Genomic DNA, 17,358 nt, shown 5'->3' with positions numbered 1-17,358 from the left:
CGTTTGTGCTCAGCCAGCCCGGTGTCAAATAAGGATTTGAACAGCTTCATCATTCGGTCCTCAAATGTAATTGCAAGGTCAAGGAATTTAAAGAAGAAATTGCTCAGTTTGCACTGTATGTCACAAATACAGCCACATGTACTAGAAATATTAGAGGAAAAAAAGGATATTGAAGGTGAGAAGCCATTCCTGGAATCCTGGAATCAGCTTAATCTTGCTGCTTCTGGGTCGTCTTCAAACATGCTCTTAAACATACAGGGGACATTAAAAGACTCTACAAAGAGATCCTGCAAAAGAGAAGTAATTAAATGAGGCATAATGTGTGCATGCTTAATGAAGTGCATCAACAAACATGAGCTTGAACATACTTTTTTGAACATACTAATTTCAACTCAGCATCCTTCCTCATCAGAGCTTCAGCATCTTGTTTCTGCAGCTCTTCAAGTTGTCAAGGGTGGACTTGTAGTCGGCACATGCTTTTTCCTGCACAGTCACGTATGGCACAGTTATCGTATGCAGGATCAATATAGCAAAATACACCTGGAAAAAAGTCATGCTTTTCTATAAAATGATGAAAAAAATGCTGTTTTAACAGGAGGTAAGAGTATAAAGTAATGCATATACACAAGATGCAAGCTTCAATTTGTGTCAAAATACACTGTAAATGACAGTAAATTGTTTTAACTGCCACCTGGTGGTCAGTTTTCACCAGTGTGGTTTGTTGGAGGTGCAAAGGTAGAAAGGGGAGTTGAGGATTCTGCTGCGTAATCTCCACACCTGCTGCATCTCAGCTGTTTCTCCCGTGGGTCGGCTTGGCGTTGTGCTCCGTTTCTTTTTTTTGTTTCATGACCTTTATTCAAGTAAGTTTCAATTTGATGACGGGTCTTAATTAAAATGGTACTTATTTTATGGGTTTTCTTTATTTGACATTAATCTGGGTTGTTGTTTATTTTCAAGTGTGATTAATTGTCGGGATGGTTCCCTGAAGGCATCAATCACTGACACTTTCCAAACAAGCACCCTTGGTAGTGGAACGAGGTATTTGTATTATTCTAAATCTTTGGGATGTTCTGTTTCATTTAATGATGCTGCTTTTGCTATTTTTTAATATTCATAAATTTAGAATTTGAATAGTGGTCACTGATTGCGCTCTAATAAATGTATCTCTTATATTTCTGTTTACGGATGGAATCATGAAATGTGATGTATGTATGTATGTATGTATGTGATGTTTAATTGTGGAATGTTTTTTAATTTAATTTACATTAATCCCCCCTTTTTCCTTTTTTCTGTATCTTCCCGTTAGTTTTCCCGGTGCCCGGTATGAGAATAAAATTTGAGCACCCGTACGAATCTCTCCGCCTTTTTATTGGAACCAAGGGTCCGCTACATACGCCATGATGTATACTTACTGTCTTCTTGTCTGAGCATTGGAACACTTTAAAGAAAATTGGAGCACTTTAAAGAAATAATGGGACGATGTGTAATCTGCATTAACACTTTAAATCTCTTGCACTTAAGCACTTAGCACTTTAAACATGACGGTCACTTAATTACTGGTATCAATTGTAACATGTTTTTATTTCTTATTGATTTTATCTAGCTTAGTCGTGTTTTTAAATGTTGTCCTTCGTTGCTATATCTTGTCTTCCTTGTTTGCTGGTGTCCGATTTTATGTTTTATGTTTGGCATTTATTTGCCGCAGGGACAAATGGTGGAAATTAGCCTATGGCTATAACCATACATGTTTACACCTGTATTCATCAACATGTACAGTCCCTGTCAACAAATAAATACATTGAATTGAATTGAATTGAACATATCTTGTCTAGGCCCCTCAAGGTTGGAAGAAAGGCAGCAAAAAACATTACGTATTCATCCTCCTCAGAGATAGGATTTCCGAAAAAGTACATTTGGTACAACTTCTTAATCCTCCTGAGGTACATCACCTATGAAATGCATCAGATTTGGATTAAGTCGTTTGACAGTTCTGCAATATGCGTTTTATATGCAGTTAAACATGAAAGTCAAAGGATGCTTGCAATATAAATGCATCAATGCAAATGTATTCTCTGCAATAAAGTATTCTTACATTGCTTATCTCACTGATGAGGTTGTTTGCAATTGCAAAATGAGTGAGGTTCTCAAGTGTATCCATGTTCTCAATGGCAGAGATTCTGTTGGACAAATCCAGCACTTCAAGCTTCCACAGCGACTCCGGACCCTCAATTTTTTTGATCCTGTTAAATGACAGATCTGAACCTCCCCCCCCCCCCCCCCCAAAAAAGACTGTCATTGCTCCACAGATATTTTCTGAGTGTCTTATAAGATTTGATTTAATATTTTTGCCAGTGCCTTTACAATAATGTCAGAAAAAAGAAAACCTGAATAAAAGTTTAATCTTATTGAGCCATTTGGCCATTTGGCCAGATTTGTGAATTTAGTTAAGAGCTCAATTTTCCGTAGCTGTTAACAGGATTTCTGCTTTTTGGGGCTGGCGGTTCCCTGGCATATTGACAAATTTGGAAAACGTGGACAGCTATTCTGGCCCTTTCAGAGCTGCCTGATGTCACTGAAGGGATCAGCTGTGCCACCGACAGTCAAAATCAAAACTGCAGCTAGTCTGCGATTCTTGAACAGAATTGCAAGCTAGCTGCGGTTTTGGAACTCATTGGCATTGCCCCCCCCGATTCACTCATGACACCTTTGGACCTGTATCAGAACTGTACCGAGCTGATAACATCAGGGACGGTGACTGAGGAGCAGATCTCGGGCAAAGTTCCCTGATAAAAACACACACACACACAATGATAAATACACCTCCCTCATTATCCAACACCTTCCCTGCCCCCTGCAAGAACTCCTTTATTCACATTTTTATTCAAACAACGAAGAACAGCTTTGTGTCCAAGTTAAACATGTATCTGTGTCATTGTTGAGAAACTGGCGTTAAAACGACCTGGAAACCTGGAACATCACACTGATAGTAGTTTGAAACAGGAACGTTTCCGGTTCTGAAAGAGTTCAAGTGTTTTTATCTCAGACATCTTATCCTGCTGGACTCTGAGCCTCATAAACCGGCAGATACAGCCTGAGCAGGTTTCCTGGTTCCCTCCCCTGCAGATCTGCAGCTATAAGACGGGTCTGAGCAACACAAGCTGAACACAGAGCTGACAGCCTCCGTTCTCTGCACACCTGATTTGTAGATCAGAGCTAAGACTATTTTCACCTTTGAGGAAGTGAAACTGTCTCAGTCTCAGTTATCGAGAGGAGAAATGGCGCAGAAAGGAGATCAGCTGGACCAGGAAACCTTTTCTTGTTCGATCTGTTTGGAGGTTTTAAAGGATCCGGTGGCTATTCCCTGTGGACACAGTTACTGTATGAACTGTATCAACAACTTCTGGGATGAAGGAGAGGAGAAACTCCCCAGCTGTCCTCAGTGTAGACGGACTTTCACTCAGAAACCTGAGCTGGTGAAAAACACCATGTTAGCAGCTTTAGTGGAGCAGATGAAGAAGACTGGAGTCCAAGCTGCTCCTGCTGATCACTGCTATGCTGGACCTGAAGATGTGGCCTGTGATGTCCGCTCTGGAAGAAAACTGAAAGCCATCATCATCTTCATCTGTGTGGTCTGTCTGGCCTATTACTGCCAGAAACACCTTCAACCTCATCATGATGTGGCTCCATTAAAGAAACACCAGCTGGTGGATCCCTCCAAGAACCTGCAGGACAACATCTGCCCCCGTCATGGTGAGGTGATGAACATGTTCTGCCGTACTGATCAGAAATCTATCTGTTATCTCTGTTCTGTGGAGGAACATAAAGGCCACGACATAGTCTCAGTTGTAGCAGAAAGGACTGAGAGGCAGAGAGAGATGGAGGTGAGCCGACAACAAATCCAGCAGCAGATCCAGGACAGAGAGAAAGATGTGAAGCTGCTTCAGCAGGAGGTGGAGGCCGTCAATCAGTCTGCTGATAAAACAGTGGAGGACAGTGAGGAGATGTTCACTGAGCTGATCTCTCTCCTCCAGAAAAGAAGCTCTGAGGTGAAGCAGCAGATCAGATCCCAGCAGGAAACTGAAGTGAGGAGAGTCAGAGAGCTGGAGGAGAAGCTGCAGCAGGAGATCACTGACCTGAAGAGGAGAGACGCTGAGATGAAGCAGCTCTCAGACACCGAGGACCACAACCAGTTTCTCCACAATTACCCCTCACTGTCACCACTCAGTGAGTCCACACACTCCTCCAGCATCAGCATCCGTCCTCTCAGGTACTTTGAGGACGTGACAGCAGCTGTGTCAGAGGTCAGAGGTCGACTACAGGATTTCCTGAGAGACACGTGGACAAACATCTCACTGACCATCACTGATGTGGATGTTTTACTGCTACAACCAGAACCAAAGAGCAGAGCTGGATTCTTGAAATATTCATGTGAAATCACTCTGGATCCAAACACAGTAAACACACGGCTGTTACTGTCAGAGGAGAACAGAAAGGTGACTTTTATGGACCAACGTCAGTCTTATTCTGATCATCCAGACAGATTCACTAATCTTTATCAGGTCCTGAGTAGAGAGAGTCTGACTGGACGTCATTACTGGGAGGTGGAGAAGGAAGAAGGTGCAGTTGAGGTAGCAGTTTCATACAAGAATATCAGCAGATCAGGGGGAGAAAGTGGATTTGGATATAATGACAAATCTTGGTCACTATGGTGTTCCTCAGACAGATATGGATTTTGGCACAACAACATCAAAACCTCCGTCTCAGGTCCTCCTTCCTCCAGAATAGGAGTTTACCTGGATCACAGAGCAGGAGTTCTGTCCTTCTACAGCGTCTCTGAAACCATGACCCTCCTCCACAGAGTCCAGACCACCTTCACTCAGCCGCTCCACGCTGGAGTTTATGTTGGTAACACTGATGGAGACTCAGCTGAGTTCTATAAACTCAGATAGACGCGTTTCCTTCTCCGTGTTCATGAGTCAGAGTTGATTGTTGTGATGTTTTTTTCACCGTTCAGAGATCCATGTCTCAAACTGTAGAGGAACTTTGTTGTTCAGGTGTTTTTCAGGTTTCACTCTTATTTATGGTCATTTATTGGATGTTTTAGGCTATTTTATTTGATCATCCTGAAACTCTAAATGTGTCTTTATGTTTTAATCACATTATTCTTCTTCAGCTTCGTGAACCTGAACAGAAAAACCAGCAGATCTGCAGATTAGATGATGTTGATGTCTAAATCTGTTGAGGAAGTTTCATGTTTAACAACCTGAATATTTAGTAAGAAATAAAACTGGTGATGTTTCAACAAAGTGTTTTCTTCAGTCTTCATTCCAGGATTTGACTCAGATCTGAGGGAGAAAACATGAATCTAATATTCTCGTCAAACGGAGGCAGTTTTTTTTTTTTAAACAGTCGCCAGACCTCCAGGGCTGGACCCTGGATCAGGAACCAGGACCCAGACCTCCAGGTCTTGACCCCCGGGACCCAGCACGGCGGTCCCATTGAACCGTCACAAAGTGCACAAAACGTCCCTGAAAGTTTCACTTTTGAACCCACCTGTGAGCTCTGCAGCCTCGCCAGCGTTGAAATCGGGGCAAGCAATATAACCCAAAATAAAATAGAGCTCTTTTCTTCAAAAATAAAATAAAATAAAGAATTCAATTTTTGCATTTGTCCAAATCTTATTTTACCGTTAGATGTGATTTTTTTCAGCTTAACCAGCAGACAGGAAGCTTCCCCCAGCAGAGTCCAGCAGCAGAGGTTCCGAGACGGGGTCCCCGGAGGTGCGGGGGTCCCCGGACCAGCTGGACCAGCCGGACCGTGGCCGCGGGTTGTTTCTCCTCGCGGGGATTCACCTGCAGCAGCTCCGGTCCCGCTGAGACCGGGGACGAGCCGGACCTTTCCCCGACCCGGAGAGGTGCTGGAGAGGAGGAACAACAGTGGATGAGCGTCTTTGGGGTCCCAGAGAACCCAGGGACCCCCTGGAAGTCCTCTAAAATTCACAAGAACCGGGCCGAGCAGCGAGACTTCCAGCCGACCGACCGACGTAGAGAAAGGTGCACCACTGCTCCCCGGCAGTCTGGAAGTCTCAGACAGAGAGCTCAGAGAACAGAGCGGTTTAGCGGTCAAAACATGGGCCGAGGGAGGCCGTTCCACCCTCCAGAATATTCTCAAGTCTCTCGTGGTGCTCTCGGAGTCATAGAATGAACCGTGAGCCAGCGCTGCATCGGAGCTTCAGAACGGACGTGGAATCCAATGGAGCGCGATGGGACAAAAAGTAAAATAAAATAGAGCTCTTTTCTTCAAAAAATAAAATAAAATAAAGAATTCAATTTTTTCAAATTGTCTAGTCCTCACTTTACCTTTAAATGTCCTTTTTTCAACCTGATCTAACAAAAATCCGTGAAATGCCCACGACCTCTTACCACTATTTTCCGTGGTACCAACACGGAAAGTGGTATAATTCCGTGTGTGCACCACGGATATTGTAACATGCAAAGTCAATGGGATCCGTGATCGTGATATATACACGGATTATGACATTATTATTATTTATATATTATTCTTTGTTATAGTGGCTTAATTATGCGTTTTTGTCGCGCAAGGTACTGTTTGTTACTGTTAGTTTGTAAAAGCACATTTTTAATGCTGTTTCAGCAGTGTTTTAATGAGGTTTTAATGGGAGCACCACGGATATAGTACTACGCAAAGTCAATGGGATCCGTGGTCGTGATATATACACGGATTATGATATTATTATTATTTATATATTATTATTTGTTATAGTGGCTAAATTATGCGTTTTTGTCACGCAAGGTACTGTTTTTTACTGTCAGTTTGTAAAAGCACGTTTTTAACGCTGTTTTAAGAAGAGAGAGGCGATATTTAAAGTTTCTCCCATTTCATCAACCACAGAGGATTCCCTGGGCGTCCCCTCTACGTCATAGAGTGACAAGGGGGGATCCTGAATTTTTATGGCTAATAATTCAGTCTGAATACTAGTGCTCCAACGTCATCTGTTTTGAATGGATATTTGTGGTTGTCCGAGCATAATAATTATACTACTACTACTACTACTACTACTACTACTACTACTACTACTACTACTAGTCGACCTGCCTGACGTCATCTCTGTGCCCGCACTCTGTCCTCCGTTCAGTGAGCTCTTCAGCCGTATACTCTGGCTCAAAACGGTAAGGACGTCCATCCTATGCAAAGTCGTCGTCCACAACCTCAGAATTTGACAAATATTCAGACATGTTTCAAATAACTAACAGTAAACTAACAGTAGCGAACTCCAGCTGTACACAGAGCTGTGTCTGGGATGCGCGCACAGAGATGACGTCATGAGTTCAGAGGTCTTGTTTACAAACTGATTTATTTGTTGCACACACAGCCCCGGATGTAGACAACAGGTCCTGGAAGCAGATCTAGTGATTCATAAAATAAATGAATGAGTTTCGCGGCAATCATGTGTTATTTAGACGCTGCATCGTCTGTGTCCCGCGGTGCCCCATGCGCTACCGTTATATGGAGAAGCGGCTCGCACAAAACTCCTAATATCTTCCGAAGGACTCCAAATGACACCAAACTTGCCTGGGTGAGTATACAACCATAAAAAATGTCAGAAATAAGGTCCAGGTTGTAAAAAACCGAACTTTCCCTTTAAGAGAGCATAACGTGTTTTCCTGAAGGTCTAGTGGGCAGGATTTGCTGCTTTCACTACCATGGCCCAGGTAAAATTTCCATTCAGTGTAGAAATATGATTAGTTTATTCTTCTATTGTATATATGTTTGTGCTTCTGTCTGATTTTTGCGTTGGCTGCCTAACCTCTTCGTAATTATTAATTATTACCAATTCAACTGTGTCACCCATGTCATATCAAACTGGACATCATTTCAGCAGTTGAATGTCCACCTGTTCTTTAAGAAAATATGTAAGGAATTAGCTTTAAAAACCAAATACCATTAGTTTTTTTGGTTGAAACACAAGACTTGGGCATTAACATTGGCCCAAAACAAACACTGACAATGTTTCTCAGTGTAGTAAGTGCTTCCTGTTGGTCCATAACATTATCTAAGCATTAGAAAGCAGACTGAACTGTCATCACATTTTAACAGCCCTCATGAATATTGAGGTGATTATTGTTGCTCGTCAGTGAACAGTCGTTGGCTGACCGTCACTGCCAGGGTACTTGAGAAAGTTTTGATCCAGTCAGGAGTGGGTACAAAGAGAGAGACCTGTTCATTCAAATGTCAATGACAGTTGTCATTATCAAACCTCTCCAAGTCTATGGTCTCTTTCTAAGAGAATGTGGTAATGCAATGGATGACAACACATGTCTAACTGAATATACCTGCAAACATGCAGCTTATAAAACAAGAAGTTGATGTATAAGCTAAGGGACAAATGGCGGTAAGTAGCTTGTGATATTGAAGAAACCATCATCAAAGAGTTACTTTCCCTGACATGACTGCTCACCTTCTCATGTGGCTGGAAAACTGTGACTCATTTAGCTGTTTCAGGTACTTTCCTGCAGCGTTGGTATGGCAGTCAACATGGCTGCTTGCCAAGCAGTTGACCTGGGTTTGATTCCCAGCCAATGCAAAAAACATGAGGTCTTCATAAGTGTAATGCTTTTTTGTTGGGGAAGAATATGTTTTGGACAATCAGACTTAACGTATGTGTACATGGCTTCAAACTTTTTTTGGAAATGAGTCCTAATTGATGAATTGACAGACATTAAATTAGACATATAGTCTCACACATATATGTGCAAAAAGAAAGGTAACATATATCTTTATGTGGCGGCACGTTCACTATTATTTAAGTTTGGGATCTGAAGATCTTTTTCTGTTTACCGACAACACCACCTTTAATTAGGGCCCAAGGACCCATACTAAAGGTCAATTATCACCTCTACAAAAGGACACGAAGGTTCGTTCACTCACGGAGGGAGATAGGGGACAGAGTTCAATAATACAAACAATATTTTATTATTTAAAAAAGGCCCATTGGTTGGGGCAATAAAACAAAAAAGGAGCCCAATTAAAGAAAGGGGAAAGGGTTTACAGACTACACCTTACCGCCTGACCTCTTGGCATGAAAGAGAAGCAAGATGTAGGTTTTCAGCGTTCACACATCATGCCAATTGGTCTTCAGGTAAAGCATTGTACTACATTGAAACTTTGCTACTTGGAGGAGAAAAACCACAAATTGCATAAATCTCTGGGGCTCGTCCGGGAATGGAACCCGGGACCTCTCGCACCCAAAGCGAGAATCATACCACTAGACCAACGAGCCACAAAACACATATCCGGCAAACAAAAAATTACGGTCACATCATACCTGTCTAGAGGGTTTTTTATAACATTAAGGGGGAATAGAAATAGAAACTGAATGATTGATAACCTGTTGCACAGTTTCTGTAGTTTAGTGGCTATCGTGTTTGTCTCCAATGAAAAAGGTCCCTTGTCTGGTTCTACCAGGCTGAACTTCTGGATCAGGACATATCAGTGAACAGAGCATATCATCCACTGGAAGATTTACAGCACTGTTTTGTATTAGAAGAAGTTCATCAATGACAGCTTTTTTAGCAGGAAAAGCATAACCGCCTATGGTGTGTGGAAGAGTAATTTTTTTCTTATTGAACATTGTTCATATGTATCAGTCATGCATATCCAAAACAGGCTTTCTCCCCGTCGGGGAATCGAACCCCGGTCTTCTGCGTGACAGGCAAACCTCAGACTAATGTTTCTGATTCAACCAAACACACATTTATTTCAGCCAAATGTTCAAGCATGTAACAAGTTGTTGTGGCCTAGTGGTTAAGGCGATGGACTTGAAATCCATTGGGGATTCCCCGCGCAGGTTCAAACCCTGCCAACAACGGTTAATGTTTGAACATGCAAGAAGACTTGCAGTTGTTGACCATAGACTAAAATGTCTTTCAAAATTAATCAGAGGAATTCTTATGTGTTATCCCCAGCATGCATTAATAGGTAACATCAGCCTACATGAAGTTAGTTTTACATTTCTTTCCAAGCAGTCGGCCCAGGTTCGCAGTTTTGGCATGGAGCTGCTTCAAACCTATAATGAACTGCTTATTTCAATGGGGTCTTTATGGAGGCCCTGTGGCTTAGTTGGTCAAAGTGCCTCGCCGCCGGAGCCCCCAGACGGATGGGGAAACGGTCCATTCCCCCCTGTGATCCTGAAAGGATCATTAATCATTATCCATATTCCTTGACATACATAGTTCTCACACTTAGGGTATGTTAATACAGCGCAAAAACTTCTTCAGGTAAGAGAATATTTAACATAAGTAGTTCCGTCCCACAGCGAGGATCACCATCTGAGACACTGTCCCAGCCGCTAAGACGTGGCGTGGGTGGGTACAAAGAGAAAGCCCTGTTCATTCAAATGTCAATGACAGTTGTCATTATCAAACCTCTCCAAGTCTATGGTCTCTTTCTAATGGCGCTTTTCCACTAGTATCTACTCAGTGCGGCTTGGCTCGGGACGGCTCGTCTCGCCTCTACCCGCCTCTACCCGCTTTGTCCCCATTTGTTTTTCCACAGCCAGTTGAGAAGTGGGCAGGTTGGGGTGAAGCTGCTGTGATGTACTCGATTGCGCAATCCTTTTGTTCGGGTCGGCGCTGATGAGAAATCAGCTGGAGCCGCGAGCGGCTGAGAAGAAAACAGAGCTCCTGTGAATCTGATCGTTCCTTATCGCCCTACTACATCCCTTTTTTAATTATCTCGTCAGCCACCAGGTTTATGAACATCTGCACCTCAGAGTTGGATCACCAAACAGACGTTTGCGCTGTATAATGAAATCACCGCGAGCCGGCAGTCGCTCTCGCGCTGTCTCCCGCTTCCTGATTCAAACGTCTGACGGCCCCGCCCCAGGACCAATCAGTAGCGTGGAGGGTGATGACGTCAGATATAGTGCCGGCTCAGCCCGGTTAGAACCTCGGCAGAATGGTTACAGAAAAAGTATCTGCTTGGCACGGCTCCACCCGCCTTGGCTCCTAGTGGAAAAGCGCAAGACGGGGGCGTGGCGGGTAGAAGCGAGCTGAGTAGATACTAGTGGTAAAGGGCCATATTAGAATGTTGTAATGCAATGGATGACAACACATGTCTAACTGGATATACCTGCAAACATGCAGCTTATACAACAAGAAGTTGATGTATAAGCTAAGGGACAAATGGCGGTAAGTTGCTTGTGATATTGAAGAAACCATCATCAAAGAGTTACTTTCCCTGACATGACTGCTCCCCTTCTCATGTGGCTGGAAAACTGTGACGTCTCATTCAGCTGTTTCAGGTACTTTCCTGCAGCGTTGGTATGGCAGTCAACATGGCTGCTTGCCAAGCAGTTGACCTGGGTTTGTTTCCCAGCCAATGCAAGAAACATGAGGTCTTCATAAGTGTAAGGCTTTTTTTTGGGGAAGAATATGTTTTGGACAATCAGACTCTACGTAATTGTAAAAAAGTTGATCAATTGTCGAAAGAATGTGTGAGGCTGGAAGACAGATGCAAGGATTTGGAGTCAAGGTCTCGTCGTCAGAACATACGGATTATTGGTGTCCCAGAGGAGGATCCTGATTCTTCATCTGCAGCCGGTGTGTCCAAGCTCTTATCAGAAGCCTTCGCCCTCGACGCGGAGCCGCTGGTTGACAGGGCTCACCGCACTCTCATGCCAAAGCCCAAGCCCAGTGACCGGCCCCGCGCTATAGTGGCCAAGCTCCATTATTACACGGACTGCGCTGACATCCTCAGAAAGGCGAGAGAGCGGCAGCGGATAAAGGTTCGGAATATGACCATCTCTGTCTTCCCGGACCACACCGCCAAGACAGCGCGGGCGCGCGCTGCCTTTAATGAGGTGAGGTGCTGTCAGCTGCGGGAGATTGAAGGGATCCGGTTCGGATTGCTGTATCCCGCCCGGCTGCGTGTAACCCATAACGGCCAGCAACGGGACTTCACGTCGCCAGATGAAGCCTTGGCATTCATCAAGAAAATAAAAAAAGTGACTCCCAGCTAGTTTTCTGGGACGATTTATCCAGCTTGCTGTCCATGCGGGACTCTGGCCCTGGGTGAATGAGTCAATTCAGAAAATGGGACATATATATATATGTGTATCATTGTTTTACAGGCCAAAGATCTCCTTAATTTACTTAATGTTTGTTGTTACCCTGACAAGACAGTTATTGTCAGAATGGCTAAGATTGTCAGGTCCTATATGCCTCATATTTTTACTTAATTTTTTATTTTTTTTACCATTTACCTCTGCAGGAGCTAATCTTGTTTTTGTTTTCGTATTTAGCTTTATAGTCGAAAGCATCTTTTTTTGAGAATGGCTTCCTTTGAAGCCCGCACGGCTGTTTCCATCGTTTGGGGATGGGAACATCTAATGTGCGATGGGTGGGTGGGCGGGTGTTATGAGTTGTTGGCTTTTGGGCTATGTCTCTGTAGGTATGTATATACTCCTGTGTTTTGTTTTTTTTGGTTTTCCCTTTTACCTCTTTTTCTTATATTTCCTTTTGTGGTGGGTGAGTCTGTTTTATTTTCTCTCAAAGAAGTATGCCTATATGAATGATCGTAATCTGCACAAGCCTGATACTGGATCGAACATTAGATTCACTAGCTGGAATGTTAAAGGTGTGAATAATCCAATTAAGCGATCAAAGATTTTTTCACATTTGAAACGCTTGGACACTGACATAGCTTTCCTTCAGGAAACTCATTTGCGAAATAAAGATCATTTCAGACTCAGACGTGCTTGGGTGGGTGATATTTTTCATTCAAACTTTGATTCTAAGTCTAGAGGGGTTGCAATTTTGATCAACAAAAGAGTCAATTTCTCCGTCTGCAGGACAATATCCGATAAGAATGGTAGATATCTTATTGTTGCGGGCACTCTATACTGTAACCCTGTATTGTTGGTGAATATATATGCCCCTAATTTTGATGACCCCAATTTTACAGATAGGCTGTTTGGCAACCTCCCGTTCTTAAATACACATATTGCAATATTGGGCGGTGATCTGAATTGTGTTATTAATCCTTCTTTGGACCGTTTGAATCCACGTACTTTGACTCAATCCTCTATGTCGAAATCTATTTCTGATTTTACAGTCAAGAACGGGCTTGTTGATCCGTGGAGGTTCTCACATCCTGGAGATAAGGAATTCTCTTTTTTTTCACAAGTACATCAGTCATATTCCCGTATTGACTATTTTTTTGTTGATGGCTCTCTTCTCCCCAAAGTTACTTCTGTCGTATACCACCCAATTGTTATTTCGGACCACGCCCCTCTAACTTTGAATATAACATTGTTTGAGCGCCCCCGTTTTTCTTCTCCCTTGAGGTTTAATCCATTGCTTTTATCCGACGATGCATTTAATGTATCTATATCTGCTTCACTAGATGATTTCATTGCACTAAACAAAACAGATTCTACAAATTTTTCACTAGTATGGGAATCACTCAAAGCATATTTGTGAGGACAGATTATCTCTTATTCAGTTTACGCCAGTAAAATCCGCAGGGCTAAATTACAGGAGCTCACATCTAAAATTCAGGACATAGACAGACTAAACTCAGTTAACCCAAGTCCGAATTTACTGAAACAACGGCTTGATTTGCAGTCAAAATTCGATCTTATTGCGACAGCAGATGCTGAACGGCTCCTATTACGCGCTAATGCCAACTATTATGAACACGGCGATAAACCAAGCAGGTTATTGGCTCACCAATTAAAAAGGCAAGCAACGTCGAGACTGATTCCCAGTATTAGAGACTCTACAGGCACGCTAACCACCGATCCAATCGCCATCAACACAATATTTAAGTCATACTACCACTCTCTCTATGAATCAGAATCTCCACCTGACACAGCAGAAATGACCTCCTATCTTGATAATATCACTGTCCCTACTATTAATTTGGATGTGGCTAATGGCCTCGATGCTCCTTTCAGCTTGCAAGAAATTGCTGCCGCCATTGAAGCTATGCAAAGCAACAAAGCACCTGGTCCCGATGGGTTCGGTGCTGAGTTTTTTTAAAAATTCAAAGACAAATTAGCCCCCCTTCTACTCTCAGTGTACAACGAGTCCCTTGATCATGGCTCATTGCCTCCCTCTTTAATGCAGGCGTCCATTGCCCTCCTTTTGAAGAAGGACAAGGACCCTGAATCATGTACTTCCTACAGGCCCTTGTCTTTACTGAATGTGGATGTAAAAATTCTAGCCAAAGCACTGGCGATTCGTCTCGATAAGATCCTTCCTAGTATCATATCTGAGGAGCAGAATGGTTTCATCAAGGGACGCCAGCTCTTTTATAATGTTCGTACACTTCTAAACGTGATTTTCTCTAAAGATTCTTCTCCACTTCCTGAAGTTGTTATCGCAATTGATGCGGAGAAAGCGTTTGATCGTGTCGAATTTAACTATCTTTTGCAACACTTCATAAATTTGGATTTGGACACAGGTTTATATCTTGGATTAGACTTCTTTACACTGCCCCTCAGGCCAGCATTCACACCAATGACAACCACTCCACTTATCCACCTTGACTTCACAGGGGAGCTGTGGGATAAAGCTATCCGTAGCATACGATCTAGCACGCCTTGCGCTAGACTAGAACTTATTCAATTCAAGGTGCTGCATAGAGCCCACCTATCAAAATCTCGATTATCTGAATTATATCCGAATGTTGCAGACTTATGCGACAGATGCCAGGGCTCTCCCTGCAATTTAAGTCACATGTTTTTCTCCTGTCCTAGGTTACAGAAATTTTGGCGTGACTAATCTGTGATCATGTCTAAAGTTCTGGTGAAAAATGTTGTTATGGCCCCTCTCTTAGCAATATTCGGACTCTCGGTTGACTCCTCACATATCAGCCCCGTACAGTCAGAAATTTTTCTGATTCAAACAAACACACATTTATTTCAGCCAAATGTTCACGCATGTGGCAAGTTGTTGTGGCCGAGTGGTTAAGGCGATGGACTTGAAATCCATTGGGGATTCCCTGCGCAGGTTGGCGTGGAGCTGCTTCAAACCTATAACGAACTGCTTATTTCAATGGGGTCTTTATGGAGGCCCTGTGGCTTAGTTGGTCAAAGTGCCTGTCTAGTAAACAGGAGATCCTGGGTTCAAATCCCAGCAGAGCCTCTAGACTCAAATTTCTTGAAAGTCTAAAAGATCACATTTCTCTCATTCCTGGTTCTAGCACTATTTCTCACATGCTTGCGTAATTATAGCAGAGTACTTTGTCAAAAGTACTCCTGCTCTTAGTGAATGTGGATTCTCTCTGTTTTGTCATTCTATTGGAGCCTTTCTTTTCATATCCTGCAAAAATGTGCGTATGAATTGTGTAGGGGGGGGAAGGAGGGGAGCGGAGGCCGAAGCCAGGAGACAGGACCAGCAGAGCCGGCCCTGGAAAGGCGCCCACGTTCCCCCGCCGGCCATCCAGTAGCGGGGGCCGATCCTCCGAGCCGGGCCAGGGCCCCACCGTACCTCCACGGGCGCCGCCGGAGCCCCCAGACGGAGGGGGTAACGGTCCATTCCCCCCTGTGATCCTGAAAGGATCATTAATCATTATCCATATTCCTTGACATACATAGTTCTCACACTTAGGGTATGTTAATACAGCGCAAAAACTTCTTCAGGTAAGAGAATATTTAACATAAGTAGTTCCATCCCACAGCGAGGTTCACCATCTGAGACACTGTCCCAGGCGCTAAGACGTGGCGTGGGTGGGTACAAAGAGAAAACCCTGTTCATTCAAATGTCAATGGCCGGGTTTCCCAGATCAGTTAAGTAGTTCTTAACAGCGAAAGACTTCTTTCAAACCTTCTTAAGGAGCCTGTGAAAGAAAATCGCGTTTCCCAGAGTTGCTCTTAGCTTAAGTATCTCTTTCATTAAGAAGGAAATGAAAGATGCTGCTGACCCAGTCTTTACAACCATCTTAGTGAACAAAGACTCACAGATCCAGCCGCGTCAGGCAAAACAATATTACACCAAGCAATGAGATATTAAAACAATGCACCCCGCACAAGTTTTGATCTATTTTATACTTTAGATTTATATTGTTTAGCATTTATTGGTGACAGCAAAGGGGGGAAAAAAAAGAAAAATAAGGAATAACAAGTGTGTTCCTGTATATGCTTTATGCATTACTCACAAATAAAACGATCATCATGAATATCATTTATTTGATGATTTGGCTGCTATACAGCATGTTCTCGCTGCAAATCAACCGCGTCACCGTGCGCGAAGCAGAACTGTTTATATGAACGCATTCGTGCGTCAGCACTTCAGTCCCCTGGACGTGTGTCGGACCGCGCTGTCCAGGCAGCCGGGACACCGATCCTCCTGCGCCGCGCCCGAGCGCATCTATGTGATGACAGGGAAGCAGCAGCTGATCAACGGGATCCTTTGATGAATCGTTCATTACAGTCTCAAATATAATCAATGGTGTCGGTTTATATTAAATAATCTTTTTGCCCAGAAGAAAAAAGAGCGAAGACAACGACCCATAACTATTTTCTTCTCTTGAAAAAACTCACCTGCGGGATGCAGCAGCATCAGAAGAGCAGGAATACGTGCGTGGCGGGGATGATTTCTGCAATCTGAAGCCCTCTATAATTGTAAAAAGAATTTCACTTATCACGGGTTCTTTTTGGAACATAACCCCTGCGAAAAACCAGGGATTGCTGTAATTCCACGTTGCGATTTGCGAAACTCGCCTTCTCTTGGCTCATGTTTTTGAACGCACACACATGCCCACCACGTTTCCTCCCGGTTTCTGCGTGTGGGGAAAAAAAGCCTCACTGTAGCCAGAAATAACGGAGTAACGCACCGTTTGGATGAAAAAGGGTCATTGAATTATATTTATCATCTTAATTTTTCATTATAACGCACAGGCAGCAGGGAATTAGTGCGTTAGGTAGCAGTGCTGCATGTGAAAATGCGCTGATAGTGATCGGTGATCGATTTACCTGGCATCGATTGATTTGGTTTCAGAACCGGACAGCTGCTCCAAAGAGCTTCTGAAAGAGCGAAACTAAAGAACGGTGTTAAGAAGTCATCTGGGAAACACCCATATCTTAGGGTTCTCTCTTAGTTCAAACCTTCTTTGAACCTCTCTTAAATCCTTAAGAGAGGTTGGATCTGGGAAACCCGGCCAATGACAGTTGTCATTATCAAACCTCTCCACGTCCATGGTCTCTTTCTAATGGCACTTTTCCACTAGTATCTACTCAGTGCGGCTCGGCTCGGGGCGGCTCGTCTCGCCTCTACCCGCCTCTACCCGCCTCTACCCGCTTTGTCCCCGTTTGTTTTTCCACAGCCAGTTGAG

The 17,358-nt window shown here is 43.4% G+C and overlaps 1 protein-coding gene and 3 non-coding genes across 4 annotated transcripts; 3 read left to right on the top strand and 1 right to left on the bottom strand.

Moving 5' to 3' along the window:
* The first annotated feature begins 3,191 nt into the window (after nucleotides 1-3,191).
* Nucleotides 3,192-4,976, top strand: LOC133451794 (tripartite motif-containing protein 16-like). Its single transcript, XM_061730938.1, has one exon. The coding sequence runs from the start codon at nucleotides 3,276-3,278 to the stop codon at nucleotides 4,947-4,949; it is 1,674 nt and encodes a 557-aa protein (XP_061586922.1). The 5' UTR covers nucleotides 3,192-3,275; the 3' UTR covers nucleotides 4,950-4,976.
* A 4,253-nt stretch (nucleotides 4,977-9,229) lies between these two features.
* trnap-ugg (transfer RNA proline (anticodon UGG)) lies at nucleotides 9,230-9,301 on the bottom strand. Its single transcript has one exon. It is a non-coding gene; the product is annotated as a tRNA-Pro (tRNA).
* Nucleotides 9,302-9,807: 506 nt separating this feature from the next.
* Nucleotides 9,808-9,889, top strand: trnas-uga (transfer RNA serine (anticodon UGA)). Its single transcript has one exon. It is a non-coding gene; the product is annotated as a tRNA-Ser (tRNA).
* A 5,207-nt stretch (nucleotides 9,890-15,096) lies between these two features.
* Nucleotides 15,097-15,170, top strand: trnat-agu (transfer RNA threonine (anticodon AGU)). The gene has a single exon. It is a non-coding gene; the product is annotated as a tRNA-Thr (tRNA).
* The last annotated feature ends 2,188 nt before the right edge of the window (nucleotides 15,171-17,358 follow it).

Source organism: Cololabis saira, chromosome 10 (assembly GCF_033807715.1).
Source record: "Cololabis saira isolate AMF1-May2022 chromosome 10, fColSai1.1, whole genome shotgun sequence".
Lineage (NCBI taxonomy): Eukaryota > Metazoa > Chordata > Actinopteri > Beloniformes > Belonidae > Cololabis > Cololabis saira.
Note: the sequence above shows the minus strand (reverse complement) of the source record. Positions and strands in the feature narration are given on the sequence as shown.